This window comes from Phacochoerus africanus, chromosome X, assembly GCF_016906955.1.
Source record: "Phacochoerus africanus isolate WHEZ1 chromosome X, ROS_Pafr_v1, whole genome shotgun sequence".
NCBI lineage: Eukaryota > Metazoa > Chordata > Mammalia > Artiodactyla > Suidae > Phacochoerus > Phacochoerus africanus.
Window position 1 is genome coordinate 60,806,561 of NC_062560.1, and position 25,404 is coordinate 60,831,964.

The following is a 25,404-nucleotide window of genomic DNA, read 5'->3' on the forward strand; positions in this document are numbered from 1 at the left end:
AGACAAAAGACAAAAAGGGTGTTCTCTGGGATCTACTAGAGTTCACTCTTTCTAGAGAAGAAAAAACAATAGAGAAGGTAAAGGGGAATGAAAACCAGAGTTAAGACTGATGAGCAGAGGACTGCAAAACCACAGAAAAGATGGTAAAAACCCCACATTACTGTAGCTGCCCCATAAAGGTGGGAAACCTTTCCCAGGGCTGGGAAACAGATCTTTTGGAGAAAGAGAATGACAAGAGGGTGTCAAGAGTTATTACGCGCAAGGACCCTACCAGAGAGCAAGAGCCAAATAATAATTGCAAACCTTCCGAAGCACTTACTAGGTGTCAGGCATTGCTCTATGAGCTTTGCATATGTTTTTACTCATTTACAACAACTCAATTGACTATTGTTAAGATGCTTTAGAGACAAGAAACCAGGCGCGGAGAGTAGCTATGTACTTCACCCAAAGTTGTACAGCTAGTAAGCAGGAGAGCAAGGAGTTGAACCTAGGCAGTTTGGTTCCAAGTTACAGCACTGTGCTGCCTCATCTATTTCTCACCATTTCCTGCCTCAGTATTTCTTTACAGTCTGCTTTTGCCCTCACCACTCCATTGAAACCGCTCTCAAAGTCAGCATGGCTTCCAAGTCACCAGATTTTATACCTCCTCAGAGATATACAAAGCTCTCTGCCATAATTGACACTGTGGAAACATTCTCCCCACCCAGATCTGAAACCTTTGCATTGTCTCTGATTATGTCTATTAGCCCTCACATCCACCATTGCTGTTTTCACTGCTATTATCCCGATTGATTCTTCATTTTCATTCATTCAACCAACACATAACTCCACGTGTCAGGCCCTGGAGATACAACAGTGAGCAAAACAGATAAGTCTCTGCCCTTATAGAGCTCCCTGCTGAGGAGACAGTCATCAAACAGCCTATCACACAGGTGATATATTTACAAACTGATGAGTGCTGTTCATGAAAAGTATGGGGCTTTATAAAAGGGTGTAATAGAGAAGTTATAATGACCTCCATGTTAGTCTTCCTGTAGACTCTCCCTTTTCCAATCCAGTCCACCCACTGTTGCCCTGGTTAATGTCTCTGACCGTACTACTCTCCAGCTCAAATTCCTTCCATGGCTTACAGAATAAAGTTCAAACTCCTTAGCCAGGTATTGGGTGGTAAAATAGCTGCCTATCTCTATGATGGAACTATAGAATAGGGTTTGTTTTATCTGGAACATAGTTTAAAACACTGGATTGCTGGGCTCTTGGCTAGGGACAGAATTCTCTATGATAACTGGGAAAATATGTTTACCCAGAGCCTTGCTGATCTGATAAAGAGAACTTTAAATTGAAAATGGAGGGCAAGAGAGGAAAAAGTGACCTGATAATATTATAAAACCAATTACTTTGGATAATATCAGATATGACTGAAAGAGGTGCCCATTCAGTGTACAGGTGTACAGAAGTGTACATCTGGGAAGAGTCAGAACTAGAACTTATAGCTTAAGTTGTTTTTGTATCGATGCACAGCCATGTGCATCGGGTTGAATTACGTGAAATTGCCAATGGTCCACAGTTTTGACCTGCTAAAATGACAACTTCATATGGTTCAACCTTATATGAAGCAAACCTGAAATTTTAACTCAAGGAAATATCAGCTAAGAGGTATCATTAATACTTGGAGGAATGAGACTTACAACTGGAATTTAGTATCAGGAGGGGCACGCCATTAAGAAGAAAGGTACCTTTGAGAATGGGAGCTGGCATTGTGCCGTATGCATAGAAATCCATAAAAAGGGGAGTTCCTGTCGTGGTTCAGCAGTTACCGAACCCAACTAGCATCCATGATGACGTGGGTTCAATCCCTGGCCTCACTCAGTGGGTTAAGTATCCAGCATTGCTGTGAGCTGTGGTGTAGGCCAGCAGCTACAGGTCCAATTGGACCCCTAACTTGGGAACCTCCATATGCCAAGGGTGTGGCCTTAAAAGACACACACACACAAAAAAAGAAATCCACACAAAGGGGACAGGGTCCTCTACAGAGTTTTGGTGAAGTTGAAAGGAGAAAGGACCAAGAGCCATAGTGTACATGTGTCACACAGCCCTTTACAAAATGGGAGAAATGGATGATATATTCCTTATGCAGCTCATAAAAATGGCAGAAGGCAAGATGTGGTGGCAGTGATGGGTTTTGTCCAGGGTCTCTCTGAGTTTCATTTACCTAAAAGCAGAACATTTCAATTTTTTTTTACTTGCCTTGCTGACAATATTTCCCCTCAGAAAGTAAAGAAATCCAAAAGAGAACTGTTTGCTTTCCATGACCTAATTCTGACCAATAACGAAGAACTGACTGGTGAAGCAGAAACTTGAAGAGCAATCATATTAGCTCAGGGTTTGTGAGAGCATAAGGCTGGGCATAGTAAGGTTTTTTGCCCTAGAATCTAAGAAGGCAGACTTCGGACAGTTCAGAGAAAAGAAGGGTAGCATGAGGGCAATGAAAGAGGAATTTCTTTGGGGTCCAGTAGATCTAGCTTTAACTTACGGCTCTGCCACATACCAGCTGTGTGGTCTTAAGTGACCTAAACTCTTTGAGCTTCAGTTTCCTATAGGAATGACAAGGGTGGGAGGGAGAAAGAAAGAAAGAAGGAACAATGATAATAGAATGACACCACCTCCTTCCCTGGGTTGTTTCGACAGTTAGGATGATACACATGAAGGGCTCAGCACTCAGTAAGGATGCATTAACTGTTCATTTTCTTGAGCTTTCTACTTGGCCACCTTCCAAAAGGGTCAAAAGGAACTCAGAAACCAAATTTTGACCAGGTAATTGTGAAGTATTTTGATAGCACTGGGAACTATATCTAGTCACTTATGATGGAGGATGACAATGTGAGAAAAAGAATATATATGTATGTGTGACTGGGCCACCTTGCTGTACAGTAGAAAATTGACAGAACACTGTAAACCAGCTATACTGGAAAAAAAATTGAAATCATTTAAAAAAAAAAGGAAAAGTATCAAAAGAAAATGGGAGTTCCTCTCGTGATGTAGAGGAAGTGAATCTGACTAGGAACCATGAAGTTGTGGGTTCAGGATCCAGTGTTGCTGTGAGCTGTAGTGTAGGTCACAGATACGGCTCGAATCTGGTATTGCTGTGGCTGTGGTATAGGCTGGCGGCTATAGCTCTAATTAGACTCCTAGCCTGGGAACCTCCATATGCTTTGGGTATGGCCCTAAAAAGCAAAAAAGAAAGAAAAAAAGTGACGTAAATGAAGGAGTTCTTTGATGATGAGATATAGACTTGTGGTTGCTGGGGGAGGGGAAGGGAATGGGATGCACTGGGAGTTTGGGGTTAGTAGGTGCAAACTATTACATTTAGAATGGATAAGCAATGAGGCCCTTCTGTACAGCACAGGGAACTATAGTCAATCACTTGGGACAGAACATGATGGAAGATAATATGAGAAAAAGAATGGTTAAAGATTAATAAAAACATATTGGTGATAAATAGGTTGAAAGGGCATTTGACCAAAAATGAATATAAAATACTAACATGTCAAAATCATATCAGGAAGGCTGCAAATTGAGGCCATAAAATCTGCAAGTTGGGGCAGATAGTACATTTCCTTTTGATTTTAAATAGTTTTTTTTTTTTGTCTTTTTGTCTCTTTGAGGGCCTCACCCGCAGCATATGGAGGTTCCCAGACTAGGGATCTAATAGGAGCTGTAGCCACCAGCCTACACCACAGCTCGAGGCAATGCCAGATTCTTAACCCACTGAGCGAAGCCAGGGATCGAACCTGCAACCTCATGGTTCTTAGTCAGATTCGTTTCCACTGCACCATTACGGGAACTCCCTAAATAATTAGTTTTTAAAATCACAAACATGGTATAAGCACATGTAAAAAGAATTCTAATAGTACTACAGGGTATAAAATGAAAAATGGTGTCATGTTTCCAAACAACAAAGATATAGAGGACCTCTTCTTGCTTTTCTCTGGTCTTCTCCACCATACAGACTGTCCATCAGACTGGAAAGGGTCAAGCAGACATTGCTAAGAGGGAACCGAGGATCCTGGCAAGTACAAAAATTGTACGAAAGTGTCAGGGTGCTTTAAATGATTTTGAGTCTCCTGGCCCAGACAAATTGTATCTGAGGCTGTTGTGAGAACCTGTTGATGAAATCACTGCACTGGTGTTTGAAACCTTTGGTGAGCCATGGGGAATAACAAAGATGCTGCCTTTTTATTTTATTATTTGATTTTATATATATATATATATAAAGTATAGTAGACAATGTTGTGCCAATTTCTGCTGTAAGGGCAAAGTGATGCATATATATATATATATATATATATATATATATATATATACACACACACACATACATATATATGTAAAAATACAGAACACTTCAAGAATTTGTGTATCATCCTTGTGCAGGGGCTGTACTAGTCTTTGTATTGTTCCAATTTTAGTATATGTGTTGCTAAAGCAAGCACCATATGCTCCTTTTTAAAGGTAGGATAATAGGTTTCATAAACTACAGACAGGTAGATTTCACCTTAATCCCAGGAAGTTTCTAGAACACATTATGGTTTAAAAAAAAAAAACCAGAACACATTTCGTGAGACATGGAAGAGAACTAGTGATCACAAAGGGTTTATAAAATGCTTTACCTAACGGGTGTTTCTGTTGTGGTTCAGCAGTAATGAACCCCACTAGTATTTGTGGACACGGGTTCGATCCCTGACCTCACTCCTTGGGTTAAGGATCTGGCGTTGTTGTGAGCTGTGGTGTAGGTCGCACATGCGGCTCAGATCTGGCATTGCTGTGGCTGTGGCATAGGCTAGTAGCTGCCCCTTCAATTTAACCCCTAGCCTGGGAACCTCCATATGCTGCCAAATGGCCCTGAAAAGCTAAAAATAAATAAATAAACCCTCTGATGTTGGATTGAAAATGGGCATATGGGTATATACACATCTACATATTTATTATCTAACTCTGTCCACTGTAAGGATCTCGAAACAATGGCACCCCAGTGATAATGAGTACACCTAGCACCCACATCTTGGGTACTAACTACCATTCTCCATTAAAAGGAACAAGGGCTCCTTGGAGAAATTACTGGTTCTAGTGCAAGGCAGGAAAAGTACAAGATGAGCCTGGACCATTTTACTGTGTCACAAAGTAAGTGTTCAAGGAATGATATAGGAGCCAGTTTTGAGCAGCAAAATAGTGATAATAATGGATAATAACTTATTGAATAAGATAGAAATCCAGTAGTCTGTACTAAAAACATACTTTTAAAATATGAATAAGTAGGGGAGGAGAAAATGTTTTACCTAACAAATGTCATCTAATAAATGAAGAGAGAATGATAGTTTAAAAATCAACATTTAGCAACTATCACAGTAAAAATGCATTCAGGAAAGAATCAATGATAGCTAAAACTAGTGAGTGAGAGTTTAATGAGGAACAGGATATTTGGTCTCAAAGTATCTTCTACAAAATAGTTCATAATTACTTATGAATTACTAATATCATAGATATCATCTTGATTTTAATCTTCCACGGGAAAAACTGACATTGCATGTCTGTTGGTATGATGCACCGAGAAGAAGACATCACTTTTGTGGTGTGCCTACCAAAAAATGCCTAAATTAAATCTAATTATTAGGAAACACTGGACACACTGAAGTTGAGGTTCATGTTACAAAGAAATTAGCCTGTACCCTTCAGAAATGTCAAGGTCATAAAAGATCAGGAAAGACTGAGAAACTGATTTTCAGATGACAGACACGACATCTAAATGCAGCTTAGGATCCTGAATTTATGAAGGACTTTATTGGGGCAATCAGTGAAATTTGAATGGGGTCTGAATTCAAATGTTATCATTGTTACTTTTCTAATTTTTATGGGTATACTGTGGCCATTTATGAGAATAGTAGCTTTGTTTTTAGGAAATACATAATGTGGCACTAAAGGGTAATGCAGCAAGAAGTCAGCAAATTAATCTCAAATGGTTCAGAAAGAAACACAGAATGATAATGCAATGTGGTAAAATTTTAACAGATGGGGAATCTGGGTAAAGGGTGTATGGCAATTCTTTGTGCTTACTTGTACCTTTTCTGTAAGTATGAAACTATTTCAAAATTAAAAGTTAATGTTAATACAAATCAACTAGGGGAAAAAAAGCCAGTGTCTTTTTTTTTTTTTTTTTTTTTTGCTTTTTAGGGCCGCACCTGTGGCATATGGAGGTTCCCAGGCTAGGGGTCCAATCGGAGCTGTAGCCACCAGCCTACGCCACAGCCACAGCAAAGAAGGATCTGAGCCCGCGTTTGCAAACTACACTACAGCTCATGGCAATGCCGGATCTTTAACCCACTGAGCAAGGCCAGGGATCGAACCCACAGCCTCATGGTTCCTAGTTGCATTCATTTCCACTGCACCACAACAGGAACTCCAAAAGCTAGTGTAATCTTACAGTACACTAATGCAAGTCTAGCCAGAAAGAGGCTGGTGAACTCTGTGTGGGTCAGACTTCAATGGAAAAGGGATTTGGCTCTGGGAAAGACAGGTGACTACATCATACAAGGAACAGTTGAGGGTGCCTGAAGCTGTTTAGCTGGAAGATAACAAAGGAGGATGGGGGACAGAGGAAGCAGACTTGTTATAGGGAGACAAATTTTTGTTCAGTATAAGGAAGGCTATTTTACCAATTAGCCAGAAAATGTGGATTGCATTGTCTCGGGAGTTCCCTGTCATAGGATATGTTCTTTTTTTTGGCCATGCCCACAGCATATAGAAATTCCTGGGCCAGGGATCGAACCTGAGCCACAGCAGTGATAATGCCAAATCCTTAACACTAAGTCACCAGAGAACTCCCTTTTTTCTTTCTACTATTATTTAAAAATTTTTTATTAACGTATAGTTCATTTAGAATGTTGTGCTGATTTCTGCTGTACAGCAAAGGACTCAGTCAAATCATATGATAATGATTTTCATACATTATCATCCATCATGATCTATCCCAGGAGATTGGATATAGTTCCCTGTGCTATACAGTAGGACCCCATTGCTTATCCATTCTTTTAAAAAAATTTTTTTTATTATAGGTGCTTTACAATGTTCTGTCAATTTCTGCTGTACAGCAAAGTGACCCAGTCATATATATATACACACATTCTTTTTCTCACATTGTCCTCCATCATGTTCCATCACAAGTGACTAGAGATCATCACAGTTCCCTGTGCTATACAGCAGGACCTCATTGCTTATCCATTCTAAATGTAATAGTTTGCATCTACTAACCCCAAACTCCCATTCCATCCCACTCCCTCCCCACTCCCTCTTGGCAACCAGGAGTCTGTTCTCTACGTCTATGAGTCTGTTTCTGTTTTGTAGTTTCATTTGTGCCATGTTTTAGATTCCACATATAAGTGATATCATGGTATTTGTCTTTCTGTCTCACTTCATTTAGTATAATCTCTAGTTCCATCCATGTTACTGCAAATGGCATAAGAACTTCCTTAAAAATTTTTTTTGGCCATTGTGTGCAGTGGCTTGATGTGGGATCTCAGTTCCCAGACCAGCTATTGAACATGGGCTGCAGCAGTGAAAGCACTGAGTCCAGACCACTAGACCACCAGGGAACTCCTTCATAGTATATGTTCTGATGGAGATTGGACAGCCAAGTTTCAAGGATGTCATAGATTTCTTGAATCTGCTTAATGCCAGGCCCAAAGACCACTAAGGTCCTCCTGATGATGAGTCTATGGGTTTTCTGTTGTCTTCAGGTATTGGGAATTGGAGCACTTCTCGAATAAAATGCAACCTGTGTTGGACCAGGATGAACATCCCCTTTTGTTCACCTGGGGCATGAATCACCTTGCTTCCACATGGGCTATTTCAATATACATATTCCTTAGCACATTGGAAAAATAATTTGTCCACTAGAAATGAGCCAGTCACAGCAGTAAAAGTTTTATTTTAAACAATTTCATTTAACAACATGAAAACAAGCCAGGAAAAACAGAAACAAAAGCTTAAGAGCAAGTTTGGTAAGAATTTAAATATTTAAATCTCAGGACCACACATCTTCAAGTTGCTGTCAGCTTGCCTGCTTTATATGCCTTGTTCCAGCAGTTCTCACTCTTCATTAAAAAGTGAGCCCTTGTTTTTGTTTACTGCTTCCACAAGCTCACTGTACAGAGCATTCATCTGGGAAAGAGAATAGCAATAGGATTTCTTGAGAGGAAAGGAAATGTGTGAAAGCTTCCCAGACCCATGGGATGGCATGAGAGTCTAACCTTTACCTTCTGAGACCTGAGGCGCCACTATGGGGAGAAAATACTCTCTTGGGGAAAAGGCATCCCATCACACTAGGTCCATTTACTAGAGACAGGTAGCTGTTATAAGGGAAAAAGAACTTAAAACATAAACTTTGCTCTTATTTGATAAGAAGACTTCTCCATCGAGCCTCCCCTGGTTAGTTAAGAGCCCAGTAGTCTGCTACTCAGAATGGTTCCTGCAAAAACATCTCATTTATCTTTTTAAAATTTAAACAAAATTTTAAAAGTTTTATTAAGGTAGAGTTGATTTACAATGTTGTGACAATTTCTGCTGTACAACAAAGTGATTCAATTATACATGTACACACATCCATTCTTCAAATTTTTCCCACATAAATCATCACAGAATACTGGGTAGAGTTCTCTGTGCTATTCAGTAGGTCCCTGTTGGCTAATCATTCCATACACCACAGTGTGCACATGCCAAACCCAAACCCTCAGTCTATTCCTCCTCCCAACTTGTTCCCTTTGGTAACCATAAATTTGTTTTCAAAGTCTGAGCCTGTTTCTGTTCTGCAAGTAAGTTCATGTGTATCCTTTTTTAAGATTCTACACATAAGTGATATCATATATTTATCTTTCACTGTCTAACTTCACTTAGTATGATAACCTCTAGGTCCATCCATGTTGCTGCAAATGACATTATTTCATTCTTTTTTATGGCTGAGTAATATTCCATTGTATATACATACCACATCTTCTTTATCCATTCTTCTGTTGATGGACATTTAGGTTGCTTCCATGTGTTAGCTATTGTAAATATATGAAAATATCTTTTTAAACAGTTGTTGTTTACATAGAGGCTGGTCCTTCCCTACACACACTGGTCCAGAGCTCACTCTTGTCATTCTTCTTAATTTGATTCCATCTGTAAGTTCACCCTTGTTTGGTATCCTTCCTTGTTTTTACTCTAAGAAATCACTGTTTATAGTCCCCTAACCCTTGCAGTTTTATAGAACCACTGAGAAGAACAATGGTCAAGGTCCCTTCCTAGTCAAGGAAGGTACGGTTATATCCTTACTGAGAGCCAGATGGAACCTCTCTGCTCCCTGAATCATCCCATCCACCCCTAGCCCTCTCCCTCCTTACCTGAGTTTCATAGTTTCTCCTGAGGGTGCCAAGTTGGTTAAGGAAACGCAGTGCCAGGCCACACCATTTTTCAGCAGATACATACTTTTTCCTGAGGTACATAAATATTCCAGTATTCCAAGACTTGACCATCAGCCAGAGAATCTCAAGTTCTGGGTAGCCTTCCTGAAATCCAAGAACAGTGGATTTATAATTATTACTGTCACAATCATTGTAGTACTGACTCTGTCAGGGCAATCCCATTATTGTTAAACAATGGGTGCTCTGCCAACACCAAGGAAGAAGCCACAGAACATCTTGAAGGTCTGTCACTTGTGGAATGCTTCATAGCAAGACCTCATGAAGTGACCTACAAACCGAAAAAGCAATGAGGCCCTCTTGGACAGAGTCCTGGTCTTTGGGCTGTCCTCTGTCAATTATCTCCCTAGTACCTACCTCCATTTTTCAGAGAGTGTTGTCAAGGAGTAGTTTTATTGAATCTCTTAATTTCCTTGACCTGACTCAGTCTGTGTTTGGAATAGAAATTAAACTTTATTTTTTGCATGTAAATATATATATATATATATATATATATATATTTTAAGGAATTGGATAATACAGTGTGGGGGCTGGCAAGTTTGAAATCTGTAGGGTAGGCCAGCAGGCTATAAATTCAGGTAAGACTTGATGTTGTAATCTTGTCTATAATCTGTAGGGCTGATCAGCAGGCTGGAAACCCAAACCAGAACTTCTATGTTACAATCTTGAGGCAGAATTTGTTCTCAGGAACACCTTAGTTTTTGCTTTGAAGGCAAAAACTGATTATGAAGGGCAATATGTTTTACTTGAAGTCAACTGACTGTAATTTAAAAAATATTAATCTTTAGTGTTGACAGTATCTACTTAGCTATTTTTTTTTTGGTCTTTTTAGAGCCACACCCACAGCATATGGAGGTTCCCAGGCTAGAGGTCAAATAGGAGCTGTATCCATTGGCCTACACCACAGCCGCAGCAAAGCCGGATCTGAGCCGCATCTGCAACCTACACCACAGCTCATGGCAGCACTGGTTCTTTAACCCACTGAATGAGGCCAGGGGTCAAACCCTTATCTTCATGGATAACTAGTCAGATTCATTTCCGTTAAGCCATGATGGGAACTCCTACCTAGCTATTTTGTTCCAAGAAGGGCACATTTCCAAGACGGTCTCTCTGCCTTTTAACATGGCTGATCACAAGATTTGGCAGTAGCAAAAAGGATTATTAGCCTAAGGAGCTACCTTTGCATCTGTTGTACAGGAGATGGACTATAAAGGGAGCACTCCTGTGCTCATTCCATGTCAAAGCCCTTCATCTACAGAGGAAGTCTCAGGCCCTTGAAGGGGGAAATGTGATAGAAGATCTGGCAGCAGTTTCTTGAGAGTGTCAATGACCTTGTTTCAGCTGTACCTCTCTCACATGTGAATCTATCAAAAGTTACTATGCATAAAACACTGAGAATGAGGGTGCTAAGAGGGCCAAGACAAGCTCTTACTCTAAATGACATATAATGCCTCTGGGTAAACAAGGCAAACATGTATAAAGAGGACTACACCAGGGAGTTCCCATCGTGGCTCAGTGGTTAACAAATCCAACTAGGAACCATGAGGTTGCAGGTTCAATCCCTGGCCTTGCTCAATGAGTTAAGGATCTGGTGTTGCCGTGAGCTGTGGTGTAAGCCAGGGGCTACAGCTCTGATTCGACCCCTAGCCTGGGAACCTCCATATGCTGCGGGAGTGGCCCAAGAAATGGCAAAAAGACAGAAAAAAAAAAAAAGGACTACACCAGGAATGTGACTGAGTAAGGGCTAGAGTGACACAGGCATGAGCTGTTCCAGCTCGGTCAAAGAAACATTAGGCTGGCACAGTCAGAGGTTTAGTCTCTCTGCTTGAAATGCCACCACCCACCCAATGCTTGTCCACTTGATAAACTACTTTTTCTTCAAATTCACAAGCAGTGTTGGTTATTCCTTTCTCTCTGTTTCCACAGCAAGGCTTACATGTCTCTAATACAACTGACACCACATTGTTTGTGAAGCTGTATATAGTTTTCTCCTCCTTTAGGCTGAGCTCCTGAAGGTACAGGGAATTTTTCTAGTTCATCTTTGTATCCTCACAGTCCAACACTGTGCCTGGCACATAATAAGCGCACAATAGATATTTGCTGAATGTATCAATATCCAGTCAAATACTACCTCTTCAGTCAGGCTTTTCCTGACTCCCCACGATTTATTATCTGTACCACTTTGTTCCTATGGCACTTTGTTCACAGCACAACAGCACTTACAATCTGTCTCCTCCACTGGGCTGGGAGTTCCTTAAAGGAAGAATGTCATCTATTTTTGCACATTTATAGCCTGACAGGTGATTGAGTTGTGATTTTAACTGAATGACTGAATAAATGACTGAAAAACAGACATGGTCTTAGGGTGGATGACCACGATATCTAGCTATAGAGAGGTTATATGAAATGTCCAGAACCAGCAAATCCATAGAGATAGAGAGCAGATCGGTGGTTGCCAGGGGCTGTGGGAAGAGGGGAGGGAATGAGGAGTGACTGCTTAATGGTAATGGGGTTTCTTTTTGGGATGATGAAAATGTTCCAGAATTAGATACTGGTGATAGTTGTAGAATTCTATGAATATACTAAAAAAGAGAGTTCCGTTGTGGCTCAGCAGGATAAGAATCTGACTAGTATCCATGAGGATGCATGTTAAATCCCTGGTCTCAGTCAGTGGGTTAAGGATCTGGCATTGCCATGAGCTGTGGTGTAGGTTTCAGATGCGGCATGGATCCAGTGTTGCTGTGGCTGTGGCGTAGGCCAGCAGCTGTACCTCTGATTCCACCCCTAGCCTGGGAACTTCTGCATGCTGCATGTGCAGCCCTAAAAAACAAAAAATGTGTTAATATATATATATATATACACACACACTAGTATAAAAGAAAAAATATATATATACTAGTGTGTGTATATATATATATATATAGTTTTTTTTATAGTTTTAGTATATATTACTATGCAGTATATACTATATGTACTACAGTATATTCTCTATAGAGTATATACATATACCATAGTATTAGTATATACCACTAATATATGCTATAGTATTAGTATATACCACTAATATATGCTATAGTATTAGTATATACCACTAATATATACTATAGCATTTGTATATACTAATATATACTATAGTATTAGTATATACTACTAATATATATTATAGTATATATATTAGTATATTAGTTAAATATACATATGTTTTAGTATGTATGTGTGTATATATATTATATGTATATACATATTAAAAACAACTGAATTTATACTTTAAAACTGTGGATTTTATGATAAATGAATTGTATCTCAATACAAAGTAAAACTATATAGAGAGAAAGAGAAAGGTATTCCATGTGGGCAGAACAGAATCAATAAAGACTTAGATTGTGCTTGAGACTGAGCATGTCTCGAGGGACTCATAGTTGTCTGGCCCAAGCAGACAACTGATGCAGGGAAATTAGTGGGAAATAGGACTGGAAATGTAGCACTTCCTAGATGCTTTTCCTTAGAACATCAGTGTCATGAAAAATGTTAACAGATGGTGTATAAAAATAGGGTTCTTTAGTCAAATACATTTTGGAAATGCTACATTCTATATACACCCTCTTGGAGAGTTATAATGCACATTAGTTCATTAAAAGTTTCAGGAAGTTTTACAGTAAAGAAACCATGTAACTTTCTTTAATCCAGAGTATGTAGATTATTCGCTAACATCTTGTAGAATGTAATTTGTGAAACACTGGGCTGGAGTGTTAAGGATTTTGAATAGCAGGCCACAGATTTTGGAATTTATTCTGCTGGCAGTGAGAAGTCACTGAAACTTTTTGAGAAGGAAAGTTATATGATGAAATTGGAGTTTTAGTAAGATTGAAATAGCAGTGGTATTTAGAATAGACCTGAGTGTGAGAAAACACATACAGCGACACCTGTTTAAATGGAGTTGTGAGGGTCAAAGTTGTCAGGCCTAGAAGAGTGACAATGGAAATGGAGTCATTCTAAGAAACATTCTAGGGAGTTCCCGTCATGGCTCAGTGGTTAATGAATCTGACTAGGAACCATGAGGTTGCGGGTTCAGTCCCTGGCCTCGCTCAGTGAGTTCAGGATCCAGTGTTGCTGTGAGCTGTGGTGTAGGTCACAGATGCGGCCCGGATCTCCTGTTGCTCTGGCTGTGGCGTAGGCTGGTGGCTACAGCTCTGATTAGACCCTTAGCCTAGGAACCTCCATATGCTGCGGGTGTGGCCCTAGAACAGACAAAAAAAAAAAAGAAAAAAAAACATTCTAAAGGAAAAATCAGAACTTGAAAACTGATTTGACTTGGGGAATGGAAGATAGATTAGTTAAAAATGGCTCTAAAGGACATAGTTTGAGTGGCTAAGAGAATGCTGATACAACTGAAAGAAGACATTGTAAGGAAATGTTTCTAGGGATAAGGGATCAAGATAATGGTAAGTTCTATTTTAATTGTGTTGAGATTGAGGTAACTTTGGAGATGTCATGTAGGCTGTTGCAGATATGCATTGGAACTCAGGTAATAGTTGAAATATATCAATCCACTTAAAGGAGAAAGTATAGAATATAGAGAAGCAAAGAGTAGAGAATATCAGAAATGTTCATAGTTGGGGGGTAAGAGGGAAAAGACAACACAGAGGGCTGAAGAAAAAATAAAGGACAAAAGAAAAGAGAATTTCAATAAGGAGGCAGTGGTCAATAATGTTGGAAATGATAAGCAATGAGGTCCTGCTGTATGTAGCACAGGGACTATATCCAATCACTTGTGATGGAACATGATAGAGGATAATGTGAAAAAAAGAATGTATACAAATATATAACTGGGTCACTTTGCCATACAGCAGAAATTGACAGAACATTGTAAATCAACTATAATAAAAAATTCAAAAAAAAAATGAAAGCCAGGGTGAAGAAAGAGGCCATAAAATTTGTCTACGAGGTGGCAATTGGTGGCTTTGTGGAGTACAGTGTGGCTAGAAGTGCAGTGAGTGATGGAAAGAATTTCAAGATGAGGATGGACAGGTAGGCAGAAGCCTTGTAGGCCACATTCAGGATTTTGGTCTTTAATAGTAATGGGAAACTACTGGAGAAGAGTAAACAAGGTCACACATATTTCAAAATTTAAAAGATCACTCTGGTTGCTGGATGGAGAAATGAAGAAAGCAAAAAAATGCAAGGGGTCAGCTAAAAGGTTCCTGCAGGAGATGATAACCTCAACTAGGTTGATGGTGCAAGATGGGAAGAAGTGAATGAATGGATATGTGATATATAGGAGGTAGAACTGACAGGACTTAGGGATAGATTAGAAATGAGAGTGAGGGAAGAGTTGAGGATGACTCCTAGATGTCTGGCTTGGGCAAATGGAAGAATGATAGTGCTATTCAATGAGTTAGGGAACACTGGAGGAGTTTTTAAAATTTTAATTAATTAATTAATTTTATTGAAGTATAGTTGATTTACACTGTTGTATCAATTTCTGCTGTATAGCAAAATGATCCATTCTTTTTCTGATATTAGCTTCCATCATGTTCTAGCCCCAGAGACTGGATACAGTTTTCTTTGCTAGGAGTTTTATTTTCATTGGCATTAGCTACCTTCATGTCCAGCATTGCTGAGGAGAATCATTAATCTTCAGTGAAGAAATGCACCCATGCAGCTACTTACCCCAAAGTGACATAGGCTTGGCTATGTAACATACAAATGAATTCCAGCAAATAGAGGTGTTTGCTCTTATGACTTTCTGAGGCTCATATTTGAGGACAGTTTTCTCTATCCTCAACATCTTAATAAATATGGCAGTCATACGTATCTCTAACAAAACTACAGGTGTTTTAGAACACAAATGCTGTCTTTTTAGGTTCTCCTCAGGGTTCCTAAAGTGAATATTATGTATCAGCTTTACTGAGATATAATTCACATACCAATTTACATACCTAAAGTGTAAAATTCAATGGATTTTTTTTTTGTCTTTTTGCCATTTCTTGGGCCGCTCCTGTGGCATATGGAGGTTCCCAGGCTAGGGGTCAAATTGGAGCTGTAGCTGCCAGCCTACACCAGAGCCACAGCAACGCGAGATCTGAGCCGCATCTGCAACCTACACCACAGCTCACGGCAACGCCAGATCGTTAACCCACTGAGCAAGGGCAGGGATCGAACCCGCAACCTCATGGTTCCTAGTCGGATTTGTTAACCACTGTGCCACGATGGGAACTCCCAATGGATTTTATAGTATATTCAAAGAGTTCTACCACCATTACCACAATCAATTTTATTTTACTTAATTTTTTTTGGTATGAAAATGCCTTTTTTTCCTGGCTTTTACTTCTTTTTTAAAAAATTGTTGTTATTTTTATTTTTTGTCTTTTTGCCATTTTTAGGGCCGCTACCATGGCATATGGAGGTTCCCGAGCTAGGGGTCGAATCGGAGCTGTAGTCGCTGGCCTATGCTGGCTACAGCTCACGGCAATGCTGGATCCTTAACCCACTGAGCAAGGCCAGGGATCAAACCCGCAACCTCATGGTTCATAGTCAGATTCGTTAACCACTGTGCCATGATGAGAACTCCAAAAATTATTATTATTTTTAAATAGTTATTTCCACAATACGATTTTTTTCTACTGTACAGCTTGGTGACCCAGTTACACATACATGTACACATTCTATTTTTGCACATTATCATGCTCCATCATAAGTGACTAGACATAGTTCCCGGTGCTACACAGCAGGATCTCATTGCTTATCCATTCCAAAGGCAACAGTTTGCATCTATTAACCCCAGATTCCCAGTCTACCCCACTCCCTCCCCCTCTCCCTTGGCAACTACAAGTCTATTCTGCAAGTCCATGATTTTCTTTTCTATGGAAAGGTTCATTTGTGCCTTATATTAGATTCCAGATATGTGATGTCATATGGTATTTGTCTTTCTCTTTCTGACTTTCTTCACTCAGTATGAGAGTCTCTAGTTCCATCCATGTTGCTGCAAATGGCATTATTTTGTTCTTTTTTATGGCCGAGTTGTATTCCATTGTGTATATATACCACATCTTCCTAATCCAATCGTCTGTTGATGGACATCTGGGTTGTTTCCATGTCTTGTCTATTGTGAATAGAGCTGCAATGAACATGTGGGTGCATGTGTCTTTTTTAAGGAAAGTTTTGTCCGGATATATGCCCAAGAGTGGGATTGCTGGGTCATATGGTAATTCTATGTACAGATTTCTAAGGTATCTCCATACTGCTCTCCATAGTGGTTGTACCAGCTTACATTCCCACCAACAGTGTGGGAGGGTTCCCTTTTCTCCACACCCCCTCCAGCATTTGTTATTTGTGAACTTATTAATGATGGCTATTCTGACTGGTGTCAGGTAGTATCTTGTGGTAGTTTTGATTTGCATTTCTCTAATGATCAGGGATGTTGAGCATTTTTTCATGTGCTTGTTGACCATCTTCCTTGGAAAAATGTCTGTTCAGGTCTTTTGCCCATTTTTCAATTGGGTTGCTGGCTTTTTTGCTGTAGAGTTGTATAAGTTGCTTGTATATTCTAGAGATTAAGCCCTTGTCTGTTGCATTGTTTGAAACTATTTTCTCCCATTTTTTAAGTTGTCTTTTTGTTTTCTTTTTGGTTTCCTTTGTCACTCCAAAACTTGTCAGTTTGATTATGTCCCATGGGTTTATTTTTGCTCTTATTTCTGTTGCCTTGGGAGACTGATCTGAGAAAATATTCATGAGGTTGATGTCAGAGAATGTTTTGCCTATGTTCTCTTCCAGGAGTTTGATGGTGTCTTGTCTTATATTTAAGTCTTTCAGCCATTTTGAGTTTATTTTTGTGCATGGTGTGAGGGTGTGTTCTAGTTTCATTGATTTACATGCAGCTGTCCAGGTTTCCCAGCAATACTTGCTGAAAAGACTGTCTTTTTCCCATTTTATGCTCTTGCCTCCTTTGTCAAAGATTAATTGACTGTTGGTGTCAGGGTTTATTTCTGGGTTCTCTATTCTGTTCCATTGGTCTATACGTCTGTTTTGGTACCAGTACCACACTGTCTTGATGACTGCCACAAACAATTTTAGAATATTTTCATCCTCCTGAAAGGAATTCCTTATGCCCATTAGCAGTCACTCCCTATTTTTCCCAATACCTCCTCCCTTATCCTTGGGCAACCACTAATCTAACTTCTGTCTTTTATAGATTGGCCTATGCTGGACATTTCAGATAAATTCCCAGTCGCACAGTATGCAATCCTTTATGACCAGCATCTCTCACTTAGCATACTGTTTTCAAGGTTCATCCATGTTGTACCATGTGTCAATACTTCATTTTTTATGGCCAATTAGTATTCCATTACATTGAAATACCACATATTTTTATCCATTCATCAGCTAATAGACATTTGGGTTGCTCCCATTTTTGGCTATTAGGAATAGTGCTGCTATGAACATTTGTGTATAAGTCTTTGTTTAGCATTTGTTTTCATTTCTTTTTTTTTTAAGGTTTATTTATTTATTCATTTATTTATTTATTTATTGTCTTTTTGCCATTTCTTGGGCCGCTCCCGCGGCATATGGAGGTTCCCAGGCTAGGGGTCGAATTGGAGCCGTAGCCACCAGCCTATGCCAGAGCCACAGCAATGCGGGATCCGAGCCGCGTCTGCAACCTACATCACAGCTCACGGCAATGCCAGATCTTTAACCCACTGAGCAAGGGCAGGGACCGAACCCTCAACCTCATGGTTCCTAGTTGGATTCGTTAACCACTGCGCCACCACAGGAACTCCTGTTTTCATTTCTTATGGGTATATACCTAGAAGTAAAATTGCTGGGTCACATGGTAACTCCATGTTTAATCTTCTAAGGAACCCCCAGACTGTTTTACAAAGCAGCTGCTCCATTTTACAGTTTCACAATGTATGAGGGCACCAGTTTCTCTACATCCTTGCCAATACTCATTATTATCTTTTTGATTATAGCCATCTTAGTGGGTGTCAAGTAGTAGATCATTGTGTCTTGATTTGCCTATCTTTGATGACTAATGAGTCAAAAATCTTTCCATATATTTACTGGCCATTAAAATATCTTCGGAGAAATTCTATTCAGACCCTTTGCCTATTAAAAAAATCAGTTGTCTTTGTATCATTGAGTTCTAAGAGCTCTTTATATATTCTAAGTACAAGTCCCTTAACAGATATATGATTTCCAGCATTTACTGCCATTCTGTGGGCTTTTTCACTTCCTGATGGCCTTTGCAGAAAATTTTTAATTTTGCTGATATCTATTTTTATTCTACTGCTTTTGCTCTTGATGCCGTATCTAAGAAACCATGCCTAATCCAGGGTTACAAAAGATTTAAACCCATGCTTCTAAAAATTTTATCATTTTAGTTTATATATAATTATAGTTTTATAATTTTAGCTCTTTCATTTAGGTGTTTGATCCATTTTGAGTTAATTTGGTATATAGTGCGAGGTAGGGGTCCAAACTTCATTCTTTTCCATGTGGCTACCCACCTGTCCTAGAACCATGTTAAAAAGGCTATTTTTTCACATCAAGTAGTCTTTACGGCCTTGTCAAAAATCAATTGACCACAAAGGTGAGGGTTTGTTTCCAGACTCTTAATTCTATTCTATTGATCTATGTATATATCCTACGTCAGAACCACAGTCTTGATTACTGTAGCTTTGTGCTAAGTTTTGACTATTCAACAATAGTTTAATTACTTTATATAATTTTGTGGGTTTCAAAGAAACTAAAAAAAGAATGAATGTGTATATTTATAATTTGTTATATTAACTTTCTTATTTCCCATTTCTGTTTTATTTCATTTCTTCCTATGACTTATTCTCTAGTGTCATTCTTTAGTCCAAAATAGGCTCGCACTTGCCTTCTTTGTACTGTTATTATCATTATTATTTTTATGGCTACACCCATGGCATATGGAAGTTCCTGGGCCAGGAATTGAATCCAGGCTGCAGCTGTGATCTTTGCCACAGCTGTGGCAATGCTGGATCCCCAACCCACTGTGCAAGGCCCGGGATTGAGCCCATGCCACTGCAGAGACAACACCAGATCCTTAACCTGCTGTGTCACAGAGGGAGCTCCTGTGCTGTTATTATTATTTTTTTTTGTCTTTTTAGGGCCACACCCATGCCATATGTAGGTTCCTAGGCTAGGGGTGCAGTCGGAGCTGTAGCCATCGGCCTATGCCACAGCCACAGCAACGCATCTGCCACCTACACCACAACTCACGGCCAAGCCAGATCCTTAACCCACTGAGTGAGGCCAGGGACTGAACCCACGTCCTCATGGATGCTAGTTGGGTTCATTAACCACTGAGCTACAACATAACTCCCTATACTGTTATTTTTATACTACCTTTTTATATGATAAAAGCCCCCCAAAACAATTATATATATGTTTTATACATCAGCTTTTTAAATAATACAAGAGAAGAAAGGAAAAGAAATATGCATTTACACTGTTGTATAATTAATTACCTAATTATCAGTGCTTTTTATTTGTTAGTTTGGATTTGAGTTATTATCTGGGGTCACTTGCTTTCAACCTAAAGAACCTCCCTTAGTATTTCTTGTAGGCAGGTCAGCTAGCAACAAATTTTTTTTTCTTTATCTGGTAATGTCTTCATTTTTATAAGATAATTTTGCTGTTTATGGGATTCTTGGTTAGCTCATATTATTATTTTCCCATCATTTTAAATACACTACTGCCTTCTGGTCTCTACTGTTTCTAGGGAGAAGTCAACAAGTTGATCTTCCTGGGGTTCCTATCCTTTTTTAAAAAACTATTTTAAGAATTGATGTATAATTTACAATGTTGTGTTAATTTCAGGTGTACAACAAGGTGATTCAATTAAATACATATATATCTGAAAATGATTACATATTTATACAAATATATAATATTTTCAGACTCTTTTCCATTATAATTTATTACAAGATATTGAACACAGTTCCCTGTGCTGTACAGTAGGTCTTTGTTGTTTATCTATTTTACATACAGTAATGTGTACTCAAACTCCTAATTTATCTCCCTTCCCTATTTCCTCTTTGGTAACCATAAATTTGTTTTGTGTATGAAAGTCTGTTTCTGTTTCGTGAATAAGTTCATTTGTATCATTTTTTTAGATTCTACATATAAGTGATATCATATGATATTTGTCTTTGTCTGACCCAGTATGCTAATCTTTAGGTCCATCTATATTGCTACAAATGGCAGTATTTCATTCTTTTTAATGGCTGAGTATTATTCCACTGTATACATATACCATATGTTCTTTATACATTCCTCTATCGATAGACATTTAGGTTGCTTTCATGTCTTGGCTATTGTGAATAGTGCTGTTGTGAACGCTAGATGCATTATTTTTTTTTCTTTTTTTATTACTCAATGAATTTATTACATTTATAGTTGTACAATGATCACCACAATCGAATTTTATAGGATTTCCATCCCACAACCCCAGTGCATTCCCCCCACCCCCCGAACTGTCTCCTTTGGAAACCATAAGTTTTTCAATGTCTGTGAGTCAGCATCTGTTCTACAAAGAAGTTCCGTCTGTCCTTTTTTCAGATTCCACATGTCAGTGAAAGCATTTGATGTTGGTGTCTCATTGTCTGACTGACTTCACTTAGCATGATAATTTCTAGGTCTATCCATGTTGCTAAAAATGCCGGTATTTCATTCCTTTTAATGGCTGAGTAATATTCCATTGTGTATATGTACCACATCTTCTTTTTTTTCATTTTTATTTATTACTCAAATGAATTTATCACATCTGTAGTTGTATAATGATCATAACAATCTGATTTCACAGGATTTCCATCCCACAACCCCAGTGCATTCCCCCCACCCCCCGAACTGTCTCCTTTGGAAACCATAAGTTTTTCAATGTCTGTGAGTCAGCATCTGTTCTACAAAGAAGTTCCGTCTGTCCTTTTTTCAGATTCCACATGTCAGTGAAAGCATTGGATGTTGGTGTCTCATTGTATGGCGGACTTCACCTAGCATGATAGTTTCTAGGTCCATCCATGTTGCTAAAAATACAAGTATTTCGTTCTTTTTAATGGCTGAGTCATATTCCATTGTGTATATGTACCACCTCTTCTTGATCCACTCCTCTGTTGATGGACATTTAGGTTGTTTCCATGTCTTGGCTATTGCAAAGAGTGCTGCAGTGAACATTGGAGTACATGTGTCTTTGCAAGTCATGGTTTTCTCTGGATAGATGCCCAGGAGTGGGATTGCTGGGTCAAATAGTAGTTCTATGTTTACTTTTCTGAGGAATATCCATACTGCTTTCCACAGTGGTTGCACCAATTTACAATCCCACCAACAGTGTGATAGGGTTCCTTTTTCTCCACACCCTCTCCAGCACTTATTGTTTGTAGACTTTTGGATGATGGCCATTCTGGCTGGTGTAAGGTGGTACCTCATCATGGTTTTGATTTGCATTTCTCTAATAATGAGTGATGTTGAACATCTTTTCATGTGTTTTTTGGCCATCTGTATGTCTTTTTTGGAGAACTATCTGTTTAGATCTTCTGCCCATGTTTTGATGGGGTTGTTTGTTTTTTTGGTATGGAGCTGCAGAAGGTGTTTATAAATTTTGGAGATTAATCCCTTGTCAGTTGATTCATCTGCAAAGATGTTCTCCCATTCTGTGGGTTGTTTTTTTGTGTTGTTTAGGGTTTCCTTTGCTGTGCAGAAACTTTGAAGTTTGAGTAGGTCCCATTTGTTTATTTTTCTTTTTATTTTCAATACGCTGAGAGGTGGATCTGTGAAGATATTGTTGTCGTTTATGTCAGAGAGTGTTTGGCCTAGGTTTTCCTCTAGGAGTTTGATAGTGTCTGGTCTTATATCTAAGTCTTTAATCCATTTGGAGTTTATTTTTGTGTATGGTGTTAGGGAGTGTTCTAATTTCCTTCTTTTACATGTGGCTGTCCAGTTTTCCCAGCACCACTTATTGAACAAGCTGTCCTTTCTCCATTGTATAGTCTTGCCTCCTTTGTCATAGATGAGTTGGCTGTAGGTGCATGGGTTGAATTCTGGGCTTTCTATCCTGTTCCACTGAACTATATGTCTGTCTTTGTGCCAGTACCATGCAGTTTTGATGATTGTTGCTTTGTAGTATAGCCTGAAGTCCGGGAGCCTGATTCCTTCAGCTCCATTTTTCTTTTTCAGGATGTCTTTGGCTATTCTGGGTCTGTTGTGCTTCCAAACAAACTTTAAAATATTTTGTTTGACTTCTGTGAAAAATGTCCTTGGTAATTTGATAGGGATTGCATTGAATCTGTAGATTGCCTTAAGTAGTATAGTCATTTTGATAATATTAACTCTTCCAATCCACGAGCATGGTATATCTTTCCATCTATTTGTGTCATCTTTGACTTCTTTCATCAGTGGCTTGTAGTTTTCAGAGTACAGGTCTTTTGTCTCTTTAGGTAGGTTTACTCCTAGGTATTTTATTCTTTTGGATGCGATGGTAAACGGGATTGCTTCTCTAATTTCTTTTGCTGATCTTTGATTGTTAGTGTATAGAAATGCCACTGATATCTGTGTATTAATTTTGTATCCTATGACATTGCCAAATTCGTGGATGAGTTCTAACAGTTTTCTGGTAGAGTCTTTAGGATTCTCTAGGTATAGTATCATGTCATCTGCAAATAATGATAGTTTTACGTCTTTACCTTTCCAATATGGATTCCTTTTATTTCTTTTACTTCTCTGATTGCTGTGGCTAGGACTTTCAAAACTATGTTGAGTAGTAACAATGGACATCACAGAAATACAAAGGATCATAAGAGACTACTATATGCAACTATATGCCAATAAAATGGAAAACCTATAAGAAATGGACAAATTCTTAGAAAGGTACAATCTTCCAAGACTAAACCAAGATGAAATAGAAATGATGAACAGACCAATCACAAGTACTGAAATTGAAACTGTGATTTAAAAACTTCCAACGGAGTTCCCGTCGTGGCGCAGTGGTTAACGAATCCGACTAGGAACCATGAGGTTGTGGGTTCGGTCCCTGCCCTTGCTTGCTCAGTGGGTTAACGATCTGGCATTGCCGTGAGCTGTGGTGTAGGTTGCAGACGCAGCTCGGATCCCGTGTTGCTGTGGCTCTGGCGTAGGCCGGTGGCTACAGCTCCGATTCAACCCCTAGCCTGGGAACCTCCATATGCCGCGGGAGCGGCCCAAGAAATAGCAACAACAACAACAACAACAACAAAAAAGACAAAAGACAAAAAAAAAAAACTTCCAACAAGCAAAATTCAGGACCACATGGCTTCACAGGCGAATTCTATCAAACATTTAGAGAAGACATAATACCAATCCTTCTGAAACTATCCCAAAAAATTGCAGAGGAATGGACACTCCCAAACTCATTCTATGAGGCCACCATCACCCTGATACCAAAACCAGACAAAGATACCACAAAAAAAGAGATAACTACAGGCCAATATCACTGATGAACATAGATGCAAAAATCCTCAACAAGATACTAGCAAACCGAATCCAACAATACATTAAAAGCGTTGTACATCATGATCAAGTGGGATTTATCCCAGGGATGCAAGGGTTCTTCAATATCTGCAAATCAATCAGTGTGATATACCACATTAACAAACTGAAGAATAAAATCCATATGATCCTCTCAATAGATGCAGAAAAAGCCTTTGACAAAATCCAACACCCATTTCTGATAAAAACCCTTCAGAAAGTGGGCACAGAGGGAACCTACCTCAACATGATAAAGGCCATGTACGAAAAACCCACAGCGAACATCATTCTCAATGGTGAAAAGCTGAAAGAATTCCCACTGAGATCAGGAACAAAACAAGGATGTCTGCTCTCGCCACTAGATGCATGTATTTTTGAATTAGTTTTCTCCAGATATGTGCCCAAGAGTAGGATTGCAGGATCATATGGTAAGACTATTTTTAGTTTTTAAAGGAACCTCTATACTGTTCTCTATAGTGGTGGCACCAATTATATTCCCACCAACAGTGTAGGAAAGTTCCTTTTCCTCCACACCCTCTCCAGCATTTATTTTTTGTCAATTTCTTAATGATGGCCATTCTGACCAATGGGATACCTCACTGTACTTTTGATTTGCATTTCTCTAATAATTAGCAATACTGAGCATCTTTCCATGTGCCTGTTGGCAATCTCTATGTCTTGTTTGGAAAAATGTCCATTTAGGTCCTCTGCCTACTTTTCAATTGGGTTGTTTTTTTATATTAAGCTGTATAAACTGTTTGTATATTCTGAAATTAATCCCTTGTCAGTAGCATCTTTTGCAAATATTTTCTCCAAGTCTGTAGATTATTTTTCATTTTGTTTATGGTTTCCTTTTCTATGCAAAAACTTTTAACTTTAACTAGGTGCCATTTGTTTATTTTTGTTTTTATTTCCATTGCTATGGGAGATGGAGCCAAAAAAAATCACTGTGATTTATGTCAAGAGTATTCTGCCTATGTTTTTCCTCTAGGAGTTTAATAGTGTCTGGGCTTACATTTTAGGTCTTTAAATCCATTTTGAGCTTATTTTTGTGTATGGTGTTGGAGTGTGTTCTAATTTTATTCTTTTACATGTAGCTGTCCAGTTTTCCCAGCACCACTTATTGAAGAGACTGTCTTTTCTTCAGTGTATATTCTTGCCTCCTTTGTCATAAATTAATTGGCCATAAGTGTGTGAGTTTATTTCTGAGCTTTCTATCCTATTCCATTGATCTATATTTCTGGTTTCATGCCAGTACTGTACTGTTTTGATGACTGTAGCTTTGCAGGATAGTCTGAAGTCAGGGATCCTGATTCCTGCAGCTCTGTTTTTCTTTCTTAGTATTGCTTTGGCTATTTGAGGTCCTTTT

At 38.9% G+C, this 25,404-nt stretch overlaps 1 protein-coding gene and 1 non-coding gene across 2 annotated transcripts in view; both read right to left on the reverse strand.

Moving 5' to 3' along the window:
• Positions 1–4,389: 4,389 nt before the first annotated feature.
• On the reverse strand, positions 4,390–4,493 carry LOC125119068 (U6 spliceosomal RNA). The gene has a single exon (XR_007133022.1). It is a non-coding gene; the product is annotated as a U6 spliceosomal RNA (small nuclear RNA).
• Positions 4,494–8,060: 3,567 nt separating this feature from the next.
• The window catches only part of TEX11 (testis expressed 11), a 159,334-nt gene continuing 141,990 nt past the window's right edge, over positions 8,061–25,404 (reverse strand). The window contains exons 17-18 of the mRNA XM_047764210.1: positions 9,435–9,599; positions 8,061–8,214 (exon numbers count right to left, since the gene is read on the reverse strand). Coding sequence (XP_047620166.1) covers positions 8,143–8,214; positions 9,435–9,599 — 237 coding nt within the window. The 3' untranslated portion in view covers positions 8,061–8,142. The remainder of the gene's footprint in view (positions 8,215–9,434; positions 9,600–25,404) is intronic.